At 42.1% G+C, this 23,510-nt stretch overlaps 1 protein-coding gene across 5 annotated transcripts in view; it reads right to left on the bottom strand.

Annotated features, from left to right (window-relative positions):
• PGM3 (phosphoglucomutase 3) overlaps window positions 1–23,510 on the bottom strand; it is a 70,992-nt gene that overhangs the window by 26,428 nt on the left and 21,054 nt on the right. For 3 of the 5 annotated variants that reach the window (XM_073626873.1, XM_073626868.1, XM_073626870.1), the window contains 7 exons: window positions 19,539–19,743; window positions 19,281–19,465; window positions 8,932–8,999; window positions 6,374–6,507; window positions 3,776–3,968; window positions 3,520–3,677; window positions 2,626–2,709 (listed from right to left, as the gene is read on the bottom strand). In XM_073626873.1, the coding sequence (XP_073482974.1) occupies window positions 2,626–2,709; window positions 3,520–3,677; window positions 3,776–3,968; window positions 6,374–6,507; window positions 8,932–8,999; window positions 19,281–19,465; window positions 19,539–19,743 (1,027 nt within the window). Of the gene's footprint in view, window positions 1–2,625; window positions 2,710–3,519; window positions 3,678–3,775; window positions 3,969–6,373; window positions 6,508–8,931; window positions 9,000–19,280; window positions 19,466–19,538; window positions 19,744–19,880; window positions 20,014–23,510 lie in introns of all 5 variants that reach the window. The other 2 variants (XM_073626869.1, XM_073626872.1) reach the window with 1 other exon arrangement.

Here is a 23,510-nt window from a genome sequence, read left to right on the forward strand (position 1 = left end):
TCGATAGCCAAACTGTCAGGATCCCAGACAAGATGAAAGCAGAGCTCTGCTCTTATGTTAATCACCAATGACCAGAAGATAGCCAAAAGGCAAAAGTAATGAAGATTGAATGACGGGTTAAAAAACTGGGAAAACTATAGAGAAAGTATCAAAAATCTTGGTCCGCCTCAACCCAAGTTTACCCAAGTCGCCCAGTAGGGTCAGCTGACAGAATTAGATGTAAATTTGAGCTTAGGATCCGTGGGTCCTGTGCATTAAGAAATCCATTGGAATTTTCATTCCTCTCCTCCAACTCATTGCATTCCCTCTATGACGCATTAGAGCACAAGGGTTATGACTGCATGTGCTTTAGTCAAAAGTAAGACTTGGTCAACAAGTAGAAGGATTAGGATCCAAAACTGCATATGGCATCGTTGCAATCAATCTCTCCAGCCATCAGTAAGGCTTGGCTTCCACAAATCATACCCCGCGATTTCCAAGGAGTATCATTCATAGCGATGCGACTTCAAATCGCAGCGACTTCAAAGTAGTCCCTGCACTACTTTGATGCGACTTGGGGCCATGGATCTCAAGAATACACAGGCATTGTTTCAAGTCTCAAACTCGCAGCAAAATCGCACGACTTTTAAGTCGCAATAGTGGAAACCTAGGCTAAGATTGTGGGATTGTCTTTAGACCTAGCAGGTGTGTCTGTATACTATATATACATACATACATACATACATACATACATACACACACACACACACACACACACACACACACACTTCGAGACACCCATGTTTCTGCAAGTACCTTCGCTTGGCCGTTCGAGAGTTCACTACGAGTTCATTTGGCAGACTGTGGCCTTTCCACAAACTCCCTGCGCCCGAGCCCACCCTTTTTTGAAGCCTATTAGAGCCTCTGGCTCTAATCACGTGCTTCTCAAAAAAAAAAAAAAAAACCCGCCATTGGAATCCATGCATCAGCCCTGTATGTAGATTAGGGAGCGGCGCCGCTAATGGACAGGACGCCGTTGCTCGCGACACAAGTCATATTGTATTCGAATGGTAATTAAAAATTACCTTTCCTTTTCAAATCTGCAGTTCTGTAATTTTCTGTTAAATGCAATATGGCTACCTGGAGGTGTTCTGTACACAGAATGGGCCCCCCCACCCAGATATGCAATTTCCTCCTTTTGTGTGATTGGCTCACAGATTTTCCCAGAACTCTGCACGAAGTTATTAGACAGATTTCAGGCATCCTCTGCAACAAAAGTGTAATTTTTGGTGAGAGATCCTCCCAATAGCAAATACCATCTAAAAGGGATGCAGGCCCTGCAAATTTTCCTCATTAGTGCCCTGCAGGTGCAGCAGCTGGTTGATCATAAATCCATTCCCATTAGACTCACGCCACACATGGGCACAGACAAACACACAGGGATTTCTGCAGAACAACAAAAGGTAGGAATCTGCAATAAAGTTTGTCAAAATCCTTGTAATGTACATAGATCACTCAAAAGTGGAGTTACTCACTAAGCACTAATAGCGATTCACATCTAAATACAAAAATCAATAACTGAAGTGCAGGGCTCCTAAATATATAATCCCTACATCCAAATTAAAATTAGTACAACCCACTATAGACTATAAAGTGATAAAAATGTGAACAAACCAATATGATTTCATCGATAGTGACCACACCTATACATAAATCATGCCAGAACACCCATGTGTAATAGATCACTAATCGTGCATAATGAAAATGTGTAACATGTATGTTCATTTAACAGTCCTATGTATCTTCATTTAATTTGCAGTGTAATCTACCAACAACTGCATGTGTGCCGCACAGTAAAACACTACCACCAACTTTTTTTTGTGGTGCTCTCACCTAGAATACCAGACCTCTTAAATTACAAGGGGTCAGATAAGCCATATAGCCCACACTGATTAAAGTGTATGTGAACCTTGTAAAACAACCCATTCAATAGGAAAAAAAAAAAAAAAAAAAAAAAAAAAAAAGGAATTTCAGCGTTGAACCACAATGGCAGCTGCTGATACCAAGTCATTAAGGAGTCCAGAGTCTTCACAAACTGAATAAAAACCAGAAAAGCAATAACCTTCCCTTAAAGGGGTTGTAAAAGGCAGAAGGTTTTTTTTTTTATCTTAATGCATTCTATGCATCAAGATAAAAAGCCTTATGTGCAGCAACCCTCCTAACACTTACCCGAGGTCCCTTTCTGTCCAGCGATGTCCATGAATGTCTCAGCCATCTCCTTCCAGAGACAGCAGTGGTGCCATTGGCTCCTGCTGCTGTCAGTCAGCCAGCCAATCAGGGGAGAGAGGGGGTCCGTGTCTGAATGAACACAGGGAGCTGTGACTCAGCTCGGGTGCCCCCCTAGGAGCTGCTTGCTGTGGGGGCACTGGACAGGATCATAGACGAGGGACTCGAAAAGAGGAGGATCCAGGCTGCTTTGTGCAAATCCACTGCAACCGAGCAAAAACAAACACACAAACACAAGACTTTACAATCACTAACATTTTTTTATTGGACACGATCTGCTCCAGTACCACCCCTCCCCTTTCAATAATGGGTATTAGCTGTATATGAGTTACAAATCTTAGTGAACAAAATTCCAATTACCTTCATGACTTCCTCCAAGTAACGAGTAGAGCTCCCATTCGCATATGCAGTTTGCACAACTGCCATTTTCAAATTTAAATTGGCCTAAGCAAAAAAATTAAATAAATAACACTTGTGACAATGACATTAACAGCCTAGGCCACATATACAATCTAGGATAAATGAAAAGGAATGCAGCGCTCTCACCAAGGGAGTCTCCCAAGTATAGAAGTAGAGTCCACGATTTGAGACTTGTAACATAACATTGCAGTGCACTTTCATTCCTTTGCTTGGATTGTCTTTACACCTCTCGCTTGCATTTTATTTCCCTGGGCAACAGCAGAGGAGCTCCTAACTGAACCATTTCCTTTTCACCCTATTACCACCCCCCCCCACACACACACACACACACACACATCCAATTCACATAGGTGTGAACCCAGCCTGAAAGTAAGATGCCAAAGATTGAACTTATGTAGTTTCTCACTTCTGAGAATTAGCTGTCAATCTGAGGTATGACACTTGCTACACTGTTAACTGCCTTGTTTATTAATGTAGAGCCATGCTGGATTGTGTGCTAATAATTTTTTTTTATTTATGGTGTAATGGTGTCCATTGGTCTATACAAGAGGTGTACTAGGTGCTGCAAGACTGGTCACTAACCCACATCCTACTATGCTGGAGCTAGAAAGGTCTGTGCACAGTGATTTTTGGAGGAGAGGTGCACTGTATACCACCTACAACCCACCCATGACATTGACTTGTCCCAAAGTTTGCTGGGAAAGGTTCTGGAGGCAACTGGCTAGGTCAGCAGTCTGACTTGTCATAGCCTTGTCCTCGACATCTAGCATTTCTTATTTTATTTTATTTTTTTTTTAACTGCAGACAATACAAGATAAATAATTCACACAGTACCTTCAATAAAAGTTCTTTGATAAAAGTGCTTATTAAAGTAGCAATTTTATCCCCATCAAGAAGATGGAAGACATTGTTAACATCATGGTAATAGTAGACAATGCGATCAGCATCCCCATCAAATGAGCAATATCGCTCAGTAGGTTTAATATCCATGCCTGGAAACAAAATCGAGAAGTTACATTGGCTCAGTATAAAAACAGAATCTGGAACTAGGCATGTCAAAATAGCAAAAAACATTCCCACAATTCCTTACCTTCAGGAGATTTCTGCTGCACCTTCACATAGTCAGCACCACACATATAGTTGAGCTTCCCTTTAGAACCATCATTAAAAAACTGTATGGAAAGCACAGATTGTAGATATTGTTCCATCTCCTTTAGCTTCAAAGCACCAATACCATTAGCTCCGTCTACATTCAAGCACCTGATCTCATCACAGCCAGGAGCCTAAAGACAACAGCGTGTAAAAGGAAAGAAAAAATGATGGAAATCAGGTCTTTGCCAAATTTCTGACTATGATAAACACTGTAAGGAACGTTAGTGAAAGAAGCAGTTCTCAAATGAAAAGCAGTATTTAATCCTTTCTTGCAAGTAAATTGATGGACTTTGTAATGTTACTTTAGTCCTGTGTATGTTCTTTGGGCAATGAAAATGTCACTCGGGGGGGCCTACCAAACTATATACTGTACACAAACATCAGTGTGTACCTACAGTCATAATTTATAATGGCCATGCATGTGCAGATGCCCTGTAGGAAGGACTGAGCTCCATCCCTCATTTAGCATTCCATAAGGGTAATAAAATGACATTTAATATCCTGAACAGCGCCTGCTCCTCCTTAATGCTAATCCCTCTTAAGGCTGATCAACTCCTATATGCATCTACAATCTTGGATGAATAAATAACGCAGTAATTAGTTATTTGCATAACTTGCATACATGCATAATGTGTGTAAATACAATTAATGATACATCAAAAAATATAAAAGTGAAAAAGTTAGAAGCTGAAAAGTTACGTCTCCATACCAGCAGGGCCAAGAGTTTTCTAGCGCCGCCGGTTCTGTCATTGTGACAGTTTTTTAAACAATTTGTAAAGTTGTTTTTAACAATAAACCTGACATTACTCTAGGAGGAGCTCTCTTTTCCATACATCATATGCTGCACAATATTCATTCCGGAAGCCCCGGAGCCACAATTGGAGGATATCCATTACAGAGGTGATAGAGGACACCAGAGGATACCGAATTGGGTTTAGTCCCCAGTAAAATGACCTACAGGCGTGGTAGACTCCTTCTGCTATAAGCAAAAGGAGTCCAACACATCTGGCGAGTTTGTATTTTTATACCATCTTCAGCAGGAGGATGTATTGACATTAGACATGGAGCACTTACAGCACCTTTTGCACTAAAAGACTTTATTGCACTAATATCACTTTTTTTTTTTAATTATTCAATGAAAAAAGTCTCCAGGACAAATTTATAGGAAAACCATCAGAAACACACAAGCCACAAAGGCCCACCTGCTCAGTGCTTCAAATTTTTCCTCGAAATACTATCATGTTCTAGTCCACTAAATTCTATTAGCCATTAATCTAAAGAATTGGATATCCCCACTTATAATGAGGTACTCCAAAACAAACCCACTGTAGGGTTCTTGGTGTCCCCCACAGAAAAAAAAAAATAAATAAAAATGCAGTGCTTGTGCTGTGTAATTTGGCCCCCCATATAACCTAAAAAACCTGGCCGATCCTGCCTGGCTATGCCCTCCCCTCTATAAACTGACCATGGTATATCATGGCTGCTGAGCCCTGACACCCAGGTCAGCTTACGGCACTTCGTCAGCCGCAGCTCTCCTGTCCTTCTCTATCCTCTCTCCCCCCTCCCTCCCTGCCTGTCTGCTCCTGTGTCAGTGCCCGCACCCTCCCCTCCTGCTGCTAAAACTACTTTTATTGTCCTATATAATCCTCCGTGTTTCCCAATGACAGGTGCTCCTGTCTCAGTTTTATTAAAAAAAAAAGCCTTCTTTACTTTTTCAGAGCATCTCCCGCGCACCTGTCATTAGGAAACAAGGAGGATTATATGAAGTTGTCAAAGTGGGTTAACAACCACTTTAGGGGCAGATACCTCAGAAAACGCAAATTAAAAAAGGAAAATACATTTATGGAATTAAGAAGAACTGCAAAATTGTCATAGCATAGGTATCTCAATGACTGGTTTCACTTGTTGGATGTAATTAGGATTTATTCAGATTTTTTATGCAACTGTCACTCTTTTCAGATGTGTCTCTGGGTGTGACTGCAGTTTGTCAACAGTCTCTGTGCAATCCATTTATAACTATAACTCACTGCAAGGCACGTTTTCTTGTACAATACAAGAGTAGAGCAGGACGCCAATAGCATTCTGCTATCAATGTCTCTGTGCATTTTTCCTGTCTGAAACCTACTATAGTTATGTTTTCATGTATAGTAGGATAGGAGAAAAGTAGGGTGCGAGCAACAGTCTTTCTAGTGTCTCTGCATGCTTTTATAAAATCTACAATTCACTGCAAGGATAGTTTTCTTGTAAAAGTATGCATAGAGCTGGGTGTAAGTTTTTTTCTGAAAGATTCCATGAACAAATGAAATCCTAGGCAAGCCCATGGTGAGTAGAACTGAAATGGGTGTCAACATTAAGGTACGTGGCACTCTCACATTGTAGTACACATAGGACTGAATAATCGTAGGTTTAGCGCTTTTGCACTGTAGAAGACCAGATTATCAGAAAACTGCATACATAATCAATGCCAGTATAAAAATTGTAAACAGTATGCCAGTAAATTAGAATGTTCACTTGGCCGCCGCTGTAAATGTATTACCTGTTGGACCAATTCTTTAAATGCTTTGGAAAGTTTTTGGTAATATCCTTCAATCGTTGGTTCACCGTATCCTCCATCTGTATTTCGGCAACAGACAACATAGTGTAGCTGGGGTGTAGTCACCAGGCCATAGTCTTTAAAAAAAATAAAAAGACGACTTCTAGTAGGTTCTCTTGTCTACAGTTTTATAAACATAATACAGCACACAGAATATAAATGCAAGCTTATAGCAGTTGTGTGTTCATTACCACAAGTCATTCAATCTTTTTTTTGTCTTTATTATAAACATATGTGAAAAACAGTGACACAATAAATTGGTTTTACAACATTACAACGCCATTGTCTCATTTTTCTTCACTTTAGTGTAAAAAAGGTTTGCAAAAGTGGTAATTCAGAGCAAATTTAATAGGTGATGTCCCCTCTCAATGACTTGTCCCCAGAGTATTAACATTAGCCCTTAGCTCACAGTCCACAGCTCATGTGCATTAACCTCTCGGCACCCATTCTGCAATCTCCTGTCGATCCACATTTATTCATTCCACCACACCAAATACCAGTTTAATCTCCATCGACCATGATCCAATAGTAATTACAAATCCACTGCACCATTTCCTGCTTAAACACTGCCTAGCAATAAAGCCCTGCCTGATTTCCCTATATCATGCCACCTCCACTGTTGCTGGACTTTATTTTAAAGTCCCCGCTAATAACCTGCTTCAAATTTTGGGGTCATCTTTTCAACCTCCATAAGTTCCACTTCCACAATTCCTCCAGTTTCAGTATCATTTCCATCTGGTCAAAATCTGCAGTACTGCTGACATGCTCCCTGACACTTGAGTCCCAGAATAACCAGCTTCAATTTTAGCAGGCCTGTATCTAGGACACTGATTCTGACATCTACCTCTCACCCTCCATGTGAAGAGCTTAAATCCCATGCTGCTACTTTATAACTGCTCAGTTTTGGGAATGGGTGCCAAATGCACTATTGGGTTCACTCCTCCAACCCTGCTGCTTTGATAAATATTTCTTAGTTAATTTGTTGCTACATTTTATAAGGAGAAGTAAGCACAATTTGCAAGTCAATAGGTTAACTGTTCTACCTGTAGTCATAACTCCCCCCACCGCCACTCTTGCACATATTGTACCCAAAATACCCTCCACGCTCCTCTGCTGCACATGCTGCCAACTGTCATACCTGCCACTCCCATCTCTTGCACATACATACTGATGTCCTACCAATTTCCCTCCTCTCCTGCTGCCCACTTTCACACCCTCTGCCTTTCTCCTAAAATAATGTCAATGCAATTATCCTCCTCCACCTCGCTCATAGCCTCCGCCCTTCTTTCCTGTACATACTACCTGCGCTCATACCTACTGCCCTCCTCTGCACATACTGACTGCTACCTTCAGCACTCCTCTTCTGCACATCCTGTCATACCTACCACACTTTTTAACACATGTACAGTCGACATACTCACTGCCCTCCCCTCCTGTACATACTGCCTACTGCCATAGTGTCCAAATTGATCACCTGCCCTACCCTTAGAATTCTTTCCTGCACATACTGCTTGCCGTCATACCCACTGCCTTCTTTTGCACATACTGCCCCATATCACACCCTCGGCACTCTTCTCCTGCACCTACTGCCAAGTTCGTCAAACTCCTCTACTGCATATACTGCCTGCGGTCATACCCTCTGCACTCCTGCATATGCTGCTGGCTCTCATGCCCTACAAAATCTTCTTGCCCCAAGAGATCTTCTCTTGCATGCCACGAAGACACTCCTTTAACTACTTCCTGAAAGATGGCTACAGAGCGGGATTAGTTTGCTGGGGGGGCATCCATGAATGTCCTTCCGTGATCACGCTGCTCGCTCGCCCCCTGTGGCACGCTCTGTGATCCTTCGGCTGATCACAGATCGGGGTAAAGGGCTAATTACAGCCCTTTACCATGTAAACAGCTGTGTCCAACGACAGCTGATCCGGGAGTAAACAAGTCGGTTATCAGCTTTTCTTTCCTCATGCTAACAGTGTGAGGAGAGAAAAAGAGAGCTGATAACCGGCTTGTGTTAAAGGGACATCAGCACGAATAATCAGGGCACTGAATAGCGGTGTCCCAATTATCGGTGCAGGCCCAACATTTCCCATCAGTGCCGCCTACCAGTGCCTATCCGCGCCCAATGCCTGAGTGAATGCAAAGCTTTCTCCGATTGGACAAGATAGGGTGGTGTTGTCATGCTCTTCACCTCATCCAAAGGTTTTGAATTCATTAAATGCAAAGTATTCTCTGAATAGGGCCTATGCAGAGTGGCTGACATCCTGTGCTGAGAAAGCAGACATTCCAGCCCTAGGCACAGGACCCAGAAGCAAGTGGAGATCACTGACGTAGTCGTGTCTACTGCAGCGATTCCCAGATTCCAGGGGCATCGGCCAGTTATGGTATATTGCATTGGTCCAATATAACTATGTATAAAGTGCTCCTGTCTAGAACGGTTAAAATAACCATTAAAATGTGCATTAACTGGAAATACACTATAGCTTCCTTTTCATTTTACTTACCTTGGAATTTAGAATCTAAGGAAGTCACTCCATCTATCACAGCACAAGAAAGTGTTTCACTGCTTGGCCTGAGGAAAGAAATCTGTACATAAGCTTTCACATAAACTTTCAATTACATTTTGCATTTATCAGTCAATTGCTGAAAGAACCAATCTATTTAAAATTGAGACTTTCGTTACCCAATCTGCCAAAAGACCTCACCTTATTTGAAAATTTAACTAATCTTAAAAATTAACTTTGCTAAATCGGATGCCCTTAATGTATCTTTATCGCATGACACCAAAACACTTTGTCAAATGAATTTCCCCTTTAAATGAACATTGAACTCCATTAAATATCTTGGAATTCATATTCCGACCAATCTTTCAGATCTATATAGCAAAAACTATATTCCAATTCTACAAAAAAAATCCAGAAGGATCTTAAGGCTTGGTCAACTGGTCCATTTTCTTGGTTCGGCAGAACCTCTATTATCAAGATGTCCGTTTTACCTAAAATATTCTATTTACTCCAAACAATTCCTATAAAATTACCTCAAACGTTTTTTACATCTTTACGTAAAGCCTGTTCAGAATTCATTTGGGGAGGAACAAGAGCTAGACTGAGCTTTGATAGGACTGTCCTTGCCCAAACTGAAAGGCTGTTTGGGATTACTGGACATTTGTAAATACTACTGGGCATGTCAACCAACCAGAATTGTAGATTGGAATGTTCATGATACCACCATAGCATGGACAAACCCAGTGGAACTAGCACTACCACATATCCAAAGCTGGGGTTTCTAGCACCAAGTGGCCCTGAGATATGGGGCCCCAAATTCGGTTCGGAAAATTTCATTCTCTGCTGCAGAAAAGTGCTTGACATTTTCCGAACCGACTTTGGGGCCCCCTATCTCGGGGGCCACTTGGTGCAAGGAACCCCAAATTTGGTGTGCAAACCCAATATGTTTTATTGCTAGTTCCAATGGGTTTGCACACCAAATTTGGGGTTCCTAGCACCAAGTGGCCCAGAGATACGGGGCCACAAATTCAGTCAACTGTGTCCATCTGCAGCAATGTTATTTCGGGACCCTTTGGGTCCAGAGACCCCAAATTTTGACTGCAGCTAGGGGGCATCTAGGAACCCTTAACTACCGAGTTTGAAGTTCGGGGGACTTATGGCTGCAAATGGGCACAGTGAGGCATGCAAAAGGGCACAGTGAGGTTGCAAATGGGCATTGTTGACCCCCTCTTCCACTTACAGTAGCTGCGCATTTCTCACCCTAGGCTTATACTTGAGTCAATAAGTTTTCCCAGTTTTTTGTGGTAAAATTAGGTGCCTCGGCTTATACTCGAGTATATACGTACCCTGGACAAATACTAAACACATTCCACAACATTGCAAAAAACATCCACTAATTGGTGCCACATTACAAGCATTTAAACACAACATGTTGTCAATTTCATATCTCTTCAATTCCAAGCCCACTCACACCGATTAAACATAATCCTGCATTCCCACCTGGCACCGCTGAACCCTTGCTCTCTGAATTGGGACCTCTTTCGTATACAAAAGCGGAAGATTTTTCATAACAAGGCGTTTCTTCCACTATTAACATTGAACGCACAGAACAGACCATCACATTTCTTTGTGTTCTTATCTGCAACTCAAACGTTACCTTACTAATACAGGGACACAATCTGCTTACTCGAGAGAAAAAACACAATTTGAATCTATTTGTGCCAGCTCTGAACCACAACACCATCTAATTTCTATCATCTATTCCATACTTTAATGATCAAAGGCCTAAATCAAATCTTGCTAGCTCACAATGGGAAAGAGATCTTTCTATCAATCTCTCGGATAATGAATGGGAAAAGATATACACTAACATACACAAAGGTTCAGTCAATGTAAATGCCCAGGAAAATGGTTTTAAAATTGTTCTCCAGATGGTATAACACCCCCCTCAAATTGCACAAATTCAAACCAGAAACTTCCCCTACATGCTGGAGATGTCAAAGAAGAAGGATCACTTCTTCACATTTGGTGGGAATGTCCCCAGATTTTAACATTCTGGACTGATTTATTCAGATATATAACTCAAATTAAAACTTTGAGATTAGATTTCTCACCTGCCCAAGCTCTACTATATCATTCCTCTTTACCAATGAAAACTTACCATAAATCATTGGCCCAACATCTCATTACAGCTGCAAAACTTTGCATACCAACTCTCTGGAAATCCACCTACTATTGCTAATTGGATCACTAGAGTGAACAAAATAGCTTCATTGGAAGAACTCATTCACCAAGCCCACGATTCTTCTAAAACATACAGGAAAACAACCTCTGCATATTCCGAACTTCTCAATTAGGGTCCTTTCACACTGGGGCGGTTTGCAGGCGCTATTGCCCTAATAATAGCGCCTGCAAACCGACCCGAAAGTGCCGCTGCTTTAATTCCAGTGTGAAAACCCAGAGGGCTTTCACACTGGAGCGGTGCGCTGGCAGGACGGGAAAAAAAGTCCTGCCAGCAGCATCTTCTGAGCGGTGAAGGAGCGGAGTGTATACCGCTCCTGCCCATTGAAATCAATGGGACGGCGCGGCTATACCACCGGCAAAGCACCTCTGCAGAGGCGCTTTGCGGTGGTTTTAACCCCTTCTCGGTCGCTAGCAGGGGGGTAAAACCGCCCCACTAGTGGCCCAATACCAACGGTAAAGCGCCGCTTACAATAGCGGCGCTTTACCGCCGACAACGCACCCGCCCCAGTGTGAAAGGGGTCTTAGAATACTACTTATGCCCTTATCCCGTATCTGTTCTATCCCCTGGTTTTACAAACATATGGCTAGAAACAAATTCATAACTCATACAAAAGAAACTTAATGTTCTGGAGTAATTTCGCACCTGGTTCCCAAGACTTGAGAATCTTCCATTGAATGCTATACAGATTGCTCACTATTCAGCTAAGAAACTGAGGATCAACTCCTTGACTCCTTTATACACTGAAATATACATAACTTTTCTAAATAATATTGAACACAAAATGTAACGATGAGATATCTGTGTCCGATAAACTTAAACATTTTGACTCTCCTACACGGATCCATACCTACAATACAAGAAAAACTTAAAACTCTCGGGTTCTACAACCCTATAATTTATAATACCATACTATCATCATTCTAGGAATATCACTGATTAGACTTGACACACGAAGAGAAAAACAAACATACACACTTTCACTATAATTTGCTATGTCTCTATTGAAATTACCTAATGTTTTATGCCTCATTCTTAAATGTACCGAACATTTATTTCTAATTATATGTGCTGATTGTTATTGCTGATTATATACTGTACTTTACTTGCATTGGTGATATAACTGTATTCCTGTGTATAATCTTAAAAAACTTTATCTTTGAGACTTCAATTTCTTGGTAGATGTTGCAGGGTTAAACCATCTGATGACTTCTCATACTGCCTAGGGACTCTGATGAGTTGGAGTTCCTGCGTCTGCACACCTGATGGTCCCTTTACAAGGGGCTTACCCACTCTCCCTACTGAATCTTTTAGGTTATACTACAGAGAGAGAGCGAGAGAGAGAGAGACTTTAACGGGATGTACTAGAACATGCAAATAGGTGTGGACAGAGTCAGGAATTATAGCAAATGTATCTCTCACAGTTGCCCATATCCAAGACATAGGAAGCTAGGGGTTGACTCATCCCAAAAGCCCCTGCGAATACCTGAAATGTAACTTTTTTGGACTGATCCCTTAACATGCTCCACTTGAGCCTTCCAATCAATTTAAGAAAAAACTGCCCTTGCCAAACTACATACAAAGGGACTACTTTACCTAACAAAAGATCTGTAAGAAACATGTAAAAGAAAAATATGCGAAACGCAAAGCAGAAGTGAGCAACAGATACAAAGTGATTAAATCACTCCAAAATATATGTGTGTTGTGTCAAAATTTGATGCCAATTATTCATAAACCTGGCAAAGGCAGGAAGACATCTATCACGTGACCACCTATAACACCGGTCCATAGAAGAGACTTGAGGGTCCGATCAGGTCCGCCTGAAAAACTGACAGGTGGACCTGATCGGACAGCCCATGTGGAAGGGGCCTACATTTGAAAAGAAAAAACAAACACAGAAGCCCAGCTCCCTCTTGCAGGTTATAGTCAAGAAGTGCTCTCCACATGGACCATTCACCTCCCTTCTTAGGTGTTCTTTCACCTTAATTATCTGACCTCCATTACAAAAGGGCAGATTGCATGTGTCTTTACATCAATTGCCAGCTAACAAGGCTTCACATCAAGCATCCCTGCAGGGATTCCTCCTTCCCCAGGATGGATTCAGTGTGTACAGCCCCAGGCTTAAATCAGTAGGTTTAATGGCCAAGCTCTAACACTCTCCTCAATCAGGTTTAAGGAAGACAAAATAAAGAATCTAGTGCTCTCCGCTAGGTTTACTTACATTCTCCACAAAACAAAACCCTGGAATAGAAATAGGATATGGAGCTGCTGGGCATTCTTTCCTGGATCGCATCAAAGACATGAACCGCCAGCTGGCCGCTACATTCCTCCTGTTCACAGACAGTGTTTGTTCAGAGATCGCAAAGCTTCGCCCCAATGCATTTTGTCACTCGTACAGTCATTGATGACATACCTAATGAGATACATTGGGAAGCGCTTTGCAATCTTGACACAAACCCTGTCTGTCTGGAAAAAAGAAAAAAAAAAAAAAAAAAACTGTAGCGGCCAGATGGTGGATCATGTCTGATGTAATCTAGAAAAGCATGCACAGCAGCTCCATGTCCTGCTTCTATTCCAGTGTTCATGTTTCATGAAAAAGTGCAATACGGTTTGTTTTTTTTTTGAATTTAGTAAACCTAGCAGAGAGCGCTATATTCTTTAAACTTCCTTGAGCTTGATTGAAAAGACTGTTTGAGCTTGGTCATTCCACCTTCTGATTCAAGCCTGGTACTGCATACTGTGAATTCTGGGGAGGAATCTATCCCTGCATGGGTGCAGGATGTGGAGCCTTGTTAGCTGTCTACTTATGTAAAGACACATGCAAATCTGACCTATGTGACGGGGGTCAGATAATTAGGGTGAAAAAACACCTAAGAGGGGAGGTGAAGGGTCCACATTAACGGCACTTCTTGAATATAACTTGCACAAAGGAACTGGATTTCTGTTTCATTTTCAGCACTTGACTTTTATACCTTTTTATTGGTTTCACATATATTTTGTATTTTTGGATAGGTTTTATATCCAGGTTTTATATTCACTGATTTTGTCACATATATGCAGAGCCGTCTTTTCCGCAGGGCAAATGGGCCAGCTGCCCAGGGTCCTGTCATTGTTTTGGGGCCCAAAGCAGAGCTGCCCCTTAAGCTTGCACTGCCCACAAATCGGAACCCTCATTGGCACTGCAGACAGTGACACAGGCAGCCGGCATCAGTGCACAGTGCTGCATATTCTTGGGCAGGCCGTGGGAGGGTGGGGCCTTGAGCGCCACTGAACCCACCCCTTGCTATAGGTGTGGTGTTGCCTGTACACCGGAGGCCTCGAGTGGAGCCTATGTCAGAGTGCTGGATGGTAAAGTGTGGCAGCCAACAGCACTGGTGTGAGACCGCCTGTGGATGGTAAGAATGGAGGGGGGTGCTGCACTAATCCATCACCGAGACGATAATCAATATAAATATAAAAAAGGTTTCTAAACTGGGTTAAAAAAAACTGAGGTAAACTATTAATGCTGTGGCTGAATAAATATATAAAAAATGAATAAAATATATGGTGCAAACATGTAGGTAGCTGCTTACATAATCACTAAGTGATAAAGAGGATGAACAGCCTAGAAACACCTGAAAAACTGTCGTCGAGGAAAAGTAAAAAATTCCTATACAATAAGTGAGGAAAACATTGACCACTGACACAATAACAAAAATGTATAATAATCAATGTGACATAATAAATAAGGTGCAGCATGCAAGCGTCCAAAAAATTGTCAGCAAGACAGTGTGACGCATAAAGCACTCCAATCACTCTGTGCTAAATAATATGTGCAAACCTCTGCAATAAATAAAAACTGCAAGGTGAAGTGCAACAAATAGGATGTGACAGTAAATAGGTTGATCAGTAAATGTGACTTATAAATAAGAATATTCGAAAAAGTCCCTATGTGCAAAACTCTATAGTAGATAGAGACCAGGTGTAGAAAATAAATCTATAAAACTATAAAGTCGAAAAATGCAAAACAGTTCATATGTGCAAATCGCAAAATAGTGATGAATGGGTCAAGATGACAGTGTTTCTTCTTAGAGTGAATAAAAGTTCCACTGTGCAGTGCTTTAAATAGAGCAAAGTAGTGACTCCTCTTCGTGTACAAATCACACAATAGTAAGCAGTAGCCTCTTACCTTACGGTAATGAGGTAATAGCATATTGTGTATGCCAGTGGAGGCTACCTCTCCTTGTAGTCCTGAGCCACAATGTAATCCCTACAGGGCTTGATCCCTCGGTAGGTGTGGAGGAGGTAAGACAAAAGAGGGTACCAAATAGTGTGATATTGCTTAAACACTAATAACCTTTATTTGAAAAAACAGAATCAGGGTACTCACATAAATGTGAACGTAAACGGCATTGAATTCCGACGAGCTCGTAAGTCCACGTCAGAGAAGAGTGCCTATTCCGTCCCTACGTGTGACGTCACCCACACACACACACACACACACACACACACACGACTTCATCAGGAGATTTTTTTCATTTTTTATATATTTATTCAGCCACAGCATTAATTGTTCACCTCAGTAGTTTAACCCAGTTTTGGGATCTTTTTATATTTATATTGATTATCGTCTCGGTGATGGATTAACGCAGCACCTCTCTCCATTCTTACATTACTGTCTATCCGGGTTTGGCTGACCCCGATTCGGTGCATGCAGCTTTTCCACCTGCCTTCTTTTCCTACATGGTAGCGCAGGAATAAATATATCTTTTCATTTACCATATTAACCGCCTGTGGATGGTGATCGGAGCTGTGCTTGCACGGAGGACCAGGTAAGTCTTTCTACTCCCCATATGTAGCTTTTCAAAACCCCGACCAGTTCAGGCTGTGGCTGTATTTATTACAGAGCACACAGCATGGGCCACCAGACCAATCAGTGCTGTATTTTACTGCTTAACCGCTTGCCGACAAGCCGCCGTCATTAAACCGAGGTAGGTCGGCACGATCCCGCGAATCGCCGTAGCTGTACATCGGCTTACGGGATTGGGATAGTAGGCGCGCGCCCGCTGCACTACAGGGGTGCTGATGCTCGTGGCTGATCGCGATGACCGCTGGCCACGAGCGATCGCGGGCACGAGAGGCAGAACAGGGACGTGTTTGTGTAAACACACAAATCCCTGTTCTGTGAGGAATGACAGATCGTGAGTTCTTAATAGCTAGGAACCACGATCCGTCATCCGCTCTAGTCAGTCCCCTCCCCCTACAGTTAGAAACACACAGGGAACACAGTTAACCCCTTGATTGCCCCTAAGTGTTAACCCCTTCCCTGCCAGTTACATTTTTACAGTAATCAGTGCATTTTTATAGCACTGATCGCTGTATAAATGACAATGGTCCCAAAAATGTGTCAAAAATGTCCGATGTGTCTGTCATGTTGCAGATCGCTGCCATTACTAGTAAAAAAAAAAAAAAAAAAAAAAGCTATAAATCTATCCCCTATTTTGTAGATTCTATAGCTTTTGCGCAAACCAATCAATGTACGCTTATTGCGATTTATTTTTTTTTACCAATAATATGTTGAAGAATACACATCTGCCTAAACTGAGAATTTTTTTTTTTTTTTTTTTTTAAGCAATGGAGATATTTTTTTTTATAGCAAAAAAAGTACAAAATATTGTGTGTTTTTCAAAATTGTCTCTTATTTTGTTTATAGCGGGAAAAAAATAAGTAAATAGGGACGTCAATTTTGTTTGGGTGCAGCGTTGCACGACCATGCAATTGTCAGTTTAAGCGACACAGTGCCAAATCGCGAAATATGGCCCGGTCATTCAGCAGCCAAATCTTCCGGGGCTGAAGTGGTTAATGGGCTTATTTTAGGCCTGGTTTACATGTTTGTGAGTTTGCGCAGTCACAGCAGCCCAGTCATTTGAATGGGCTGCCATGCCTGCGTTATCTGTAGAAAAAAGGTGCATGCAGCATTTAAAAAATGCAGGGGCATTGAAATCCATTCTGCTTTTGCACCATGCGACTTACCTGCAGTTCCTGCACTGGCAAACTTGCTGCATTTTTAGATGCTTGGGCCACGCTTTTAAAAAAACAGTGCGTTTGTGTATGCAGGAACTGCAGGTAAATCGCATGGTGCAAAAGCTGAATGGATTTCAAGGCCACTGCATTTTTAACCACTTCCTGCCCGCCATATAGCAGACTGACGGCCGGAAAGTGGTTGCATTATCCTATGTGTCATACAACGTCCAGCAAGATGAGCCGCTCATGCCCGGGGGTGTGCAGCCCATCCATCGGGGGTGTGATGTGTCGATCCGACTCACTCAATCTCTAAACTAGGTAAAGAGCCTCTGACAAAGACTCTTAACCACGTGATCAGCTGTGTCCAATCACAGTGGTTACTAAGAAGTGCCGTTTATTGGCTTTCCTCTATTCAGACACACAGAGACACAGAGACACGCGCGCGCGCACACACACACACACAGACGCACACACACACACAGACGCACACACACACACAGAGACGCGCGCACACACACACAGAGACGCACACACACACACACAGAGACGCACACACACACACAGACGCACACACACACACAGAGACGCGCACACACACACACACACACACAGAGACGCACACACACACAAAACGCACACACACAGAGACGCACTATTTTCTATTCTGTTCTCCAATTTCGGAAAATGGTTATATAAAAATAGAATGGAATCGAATTCTAATAGAAAAGACTAGAATAGAATAATATAATATATATTTTTCTGTTCTGTGCTATTGTTTTTCTATGCTATTCTTTTCTAGTATTTTTCGATTCTATTCTAATCTTTTCTATTCAAATTCAATTTTATTCTATACGAATTTCGCAAAACGGTTATATACAGTTTACTTTTTCAAATACAAAACTAAACGAATCCTGAAAAACGAATGTAACAAATGCAACTAAACGAATTTAGTTAAACGAATCGAAACGAAACTAACACACATTTTTCCATCCTGAACATGTCTAAGGGTAGAGGAGAGCAGATCGGCGGCACTTTCTGCGCTGATTATTAGTGCAGATCCATCAGCAATACTCACCAGTGCCTGCTAGTGATGCCCATCAGTGCCACACCAGTGTTGCCCACCTGTATGCCAATCAGTGCCCAACTGTACCCACATCATATGCCAATCAGTGGCCATAAAGGATGCAAATCAGTGCTCATTAGTAATGCCATTAAGTGCACATTAGTAATGCCTGTCTTTGACTCCTTATCAGTGCCATCTATCAGTGTCCATTATTGCCCATCAGTGCCACCCATCAGTTCCACCTATTAGTGCCGCATATCAGTGCCCGTCAGTGAAGGAGCATACGTACTTATTTACAAAATTTTATAACAAAGAAAAATGTTTAACATTTTCAGGCTTTTTTTTATTTGTAGCGCAAAAACAAGCCAGAGGTGAATAAATACCACCAAAAGAAAGCTCCATCTGTGTGAAAAAAAAAAATTCTAAAAAATTCATATGGGTACAGTGTTAGGTGACCGCACAATCATTCAAAATGTGACAGCGCTGAAAGCTGAAAATTGGCCTGGGCAGAAAGGGGGTAAAAGTACCCAGCATTGAAGGGGTTAAAATGCTGCATGCACCTTTTTTCTGTGACTAACGCAGGCATGAAATGGGCTGCTGTGCCTGTGCAAATGTGGGCCGCCAACTCGCATACATGTGAACCAGGCCTAAAGCGGTAGTAAAGTAATTTACTAAATTAAAACACTGCAGGTTCAGGTCATAATGCACTAGTATATACTGTGATGTGAAAATTGCTGCAATGTAATGGGGCGCTGAGATCTGATAAGGGGTACTGAGATGTTGGGGTGAAGAGCAAAATTGCATTGGAAGGGGGCCCAATCCACATTAAAGACAGCCCTGCATATATGAATATTCAGTGCTACAGCATTTTTAATTGTTGTATAGGTGGTCCCATGATTGATGTTCTGACGGTGTCGCATTTATGAATATTTAGCATCAAGTTTTAGCACAACACACTTCTATATGTTAAGAAACATTTATTCCCTCTATAATCCACTTATGATGGCTCAAGAGAACAGCCTAATAATCAATCTGGCATACCGTGTATCTCTTCCAATAGCTATGAAGGCTTCTTGCTGCATATTTATGGACTCTTGCTTGATTATATTTGTCAGGACCATCTGCAATCCATGCGCCTCAGCATTAGCCAGGTTAGTGGCATACACCTCCCATTCTTGAGCTAGCATTTCTCCCATAGGATCCACTAGTTTTACACCATTGTCTTCCTAGGCAGGAATATTGATAGATTAGGATTGTATTATATAAATAACAAATAAGAAATGTTCACCAAGAACGAACCTCAGGATTGTGTGAGGCGGTCACCATAACTCCAATGACAGACTTAGTCTTCTTGGACCTAAGGACTGCCAATAAGCCCATACGGTACATAACATGGTCCAGATGCTCTGCTTTGGTTCGGAATCCTGCAGTGCCATACTGAAGAACGAGTCCAGCAGGCTTGGGATGGCGAGCAGAGGACCTCAATACTGCTTCCAAATGCATCCTAAAATAGAACACAATATTAACACAATCTCTACTGAATATGAAACAGATCTGTGTTTTTAGGAGACAAAGTATGGATCCTCTAAATAGTAATAGGCTGGCCTTGGACAGCCTTACTTATAAAAGATTAATATTTACCCCTCTTATTTGGTTTTACTTTCTCAGAGTCTGACACTCCAGTTTGTATTAGGGGTCATCCCAAAGGTAAACTACTGCTGTCTGTCTTCACGCACTGTTGTACAGCATTTCAGACACTTTACCTGGTCATCAACTGTTAGACAAAAAAAAAAAAATTCTCTGGCTGCCCAATCATAATTATATTATATTATATTATATTATATACATATACACACACATACATACAACACGCACTTTTTCACCCTGAAAATCTGGTGCAAATAGTGTGTGCGTGTTATACGCCGATACTGCAATTTGGGCTGCCTAGGAGGGAATGGGGAGGGGGCGGGACGAGAGCCGTCAGATTACATACAGCGAGAATCTCCTGTTTACTCAGCGGCCTCTGTAATAGTCCTGTCTCCTGGGCCAGCATTGGACCAGTGTTCTGTCTATCATAGAAGCCGGTCCAGGAAGCGGGACTTTGTATTAAAGAGGCCGCTGATTAAACAGGAGATTCTCGCTGTATGTAATCTGATGGCGCTCATCCCACCCCCCTTCCTGTCCCCTCCGAGACAGCAGTAATCTGAGCTGAGGCTGCATTGATGGCAATGGTGAGGCTGCATATGGGCACTGACCCTTATTTTGCTTCAAAGTTCTTTATTTAAGTTTTTTGCCTGAAACTTCCCTCCTAAAATGAAGGTGCGTGTTATATGCTGATAAATCCGAATATATCTTATACACATACACTATCCTATACTCTTTGTATTTCTTCCTTTGTGTGAAATACCTGGTGATCCTGCCTTTCCCAGTGTTTTTCAATTTCAAACTGGCCAGGCATGAAAGCACCTCCATCCCATTGTGGTCAGACTTGTGCCGACATGCTCCCTTCACAGCAATTTACTGGAAAGATCAGAGTATTGCCATTTCTCTGCCTCCCTGAAGTCTCCACCACCACCTCTCCAAATCTCTTATGCAACTGAAAACATGGGATCACCTTTACAAAAAGTAAATTAAGCTAAAATAAGACAGATATATACACACACACACACACACACACACACACACACACACTCTAACACAAAAGTGAGTACACCCCTCACATTTTTGTAAATAATGATATATCTTCATGTGACAACACTGAAGAAATGACACTTTGCTACAATGTAAAGTAGTGAGCGTACAGATTGTATAACAGTGTACATTTGCTGTCCCCTCAAAATAACTCACACAGTGACCAGTATGAGAGATTGAGAGCAATAACACCAAATTTAAACACACCTGCGACCGTGTAACACTAACAAGTCACATGACATGGGGGGGGGGGGGGGGGATGGCTAATTGGGCCCAATTTGGACATCTTCACTTAGGGGTGTACTCACCTTTGTTGCCAGCGGTTAACAGGTGTTTTATTTTGAGGGGACAGCAAATTTACACTGTTATACAAGCTGTACACTCACTACTTTACATTGTAGCAAAGTGTCATTTTTTCAGTGTTGTCACATGAAAAGATGATGATAAAATATGAGGGGTGTGCCACACACACACACACACACACACACACACACTTATTTAATATTTATATATTTTAGCAGAAACCTTAGGGAATAAAATGGTGGGTTTTGAATTTTTTTTTTTTTTTTTATGTCACACTGTATTAGCACAGCGGTTTTTCAAACACCAATTTTTTTATTTTATTTTTTTAAACATGCTAACACTGTACTAGAGGAAGATAGTTCTGTAAATAAATGCCCACATATGAAACTGAAAACATTCTTGTGTGCTTTCATTTACAGAACCATCTCCCTGTGGCAAAATGTTACAATTTATTTTCATTCCTGATTTCAGGGCTGAACATTTCCACACTGATACATCGTATACTTTTAAATTTACTGGCCAGCGCAGTGTCCCCAATTGTTATATTGTACATGTATGTTTTGGCAGTGCACAGTAGAATAAATTTATTTTTTTGAGATCGCGCAGCATAGTTTTAGGGCGATCCAGAAGAATCTTGCAGTGCAGGGATGCATGGACCACAACTGGACAAAATCCGAAATCTTCTGGTGGCAAAAAGGTTCACTATGTATTTTAACTGTGTACTTCATTATTTGCCTGTATTTCAGCTTAAAGCGGCTGAAGGGTTTTTACCTTCAAAAAAAAAAAATATAAGTTAAAAAAAAAAAAAAAAACAAAAAAAAAAAAAAAACCTTCTGTGTGTGCTCGGGTGCCACCCCCCTCTCCAGCCACCCCCTCTGTGTACTACGGATAGATTCATGCGTTGTATGAATCTAGCCACGGCCACTGTAGCCACCCCCTATTCAGGCATCCAGCCCCTTTTTGGGCGCCGTGCGCTTGAATTACAGCGGTGGGGGGTGTTTTTGAAGCACCTGATTAGAGCCATTGGCTCTAATATAAAAAAGGTGCACTGCGAGCGCAAACCATTGAGCTTGCAGTGCACCCAGGTGTGTTAGCAAAGCAATTATTCATTTGCTTTGCTAACACAGAACCGCCTCTCTAATACCGGGCACCTGATTGGCTAAAGGTAGAGGCGATCCCATTGGCTGCCGCGCAGAACAGGAAAAAGACGTGCACGGAGGACACAGCATCCATCGCCACGCTACACGTCCCACAGCTCGCCACCCGACCTGCTGCCTGACCCACCACCACGATGGGGGTAAGTGCCAGGCAGACAGCAGGTGGGCACAGTGGCTGTATATGATGTTTCAGTATTTTTCAAAATCTTTAAGTTCATTCGCGCCTCCCCAAAAATTGAGCACCAGCTGCCACTGGATTGCACCATACATATGGGAGGTACCGCCACTAACATCAAAGCGAGACCAATAATTCTAGTGCCACCTCTAACACTAAAACCGGTAACTTGTAAAGTCTTTTTAAGTGTCACCTATGGAGATTTTTAGGCACCATAGTTTGGCTCCTATCCATGAGCGTATGAAATTTTAAAGCAAGACATATTAGATATTCACTCAGCTTAACATAATTTTTTATATTTTACTAAAAAAATTGGGCAGTGTGTCTGAGCAAGTCATTAAAGTTTCATTTTGTTTTTCTTAAAAATTAGCATTTTAAAAATGGACTGTGCAGGGGCGTGGCTTGCCGGTGCAAGTGAATGGCTTCCTGAACCCTCAGCTCTGCAGATCATCCAGTTCCAGCGGCCACACAGCTACCGCAAACAGGACAAAAACCGGCCAGCAGCACTCCTAAACACCCACGCACCTCCCGCCCATCATGTCTAAGTGGCGAAAGGAGTATAAATCTCCACAAAAGCTTACTGCATTTTCTCCTCTCCTGGTAGAAACGGCCAAGATGGCGCCAGCGGCGCTCAGGGACACTCAGCGCGGTTCTCCTCCACACAGACAAGAACCTCATCAGCATAATGGGACATCCTCCTCCACAAATGGCCAGGGTGAGTCCACTCTTTCTTTCCCCCCCCCCCCCCCCCCTCCACAGCCAGCCCTGTAAAATCAAAGCCCAGGACAGAAGGGCCTGAACACACACAACCCAGCACAGCTTTTTCTCTCTCCCTCCCCCTCAGCTGACATCTATACTTGACTCGTTCCCTGCTTCAGACCAGCCACTCTCTGAGCCAACAATGAAAAATATGCTCCTCTCCTGAAGACAGACCCTCTACACAGA

This window comes from Aquarana catesbeiana, linkage group LG04 (assembly GCF_042186555.1).
Source record: "Aquarana catesbeiana isolate 2022-GZ linkage group LG04, ASM4218655v1, whole genome shotgun sequence".
Lineage (NCBI taxonomy): Eukaryota > Metazoa > Chordata > Amphibia > Anura > Ranidae > Aquarana > Aquarana catesbeiana.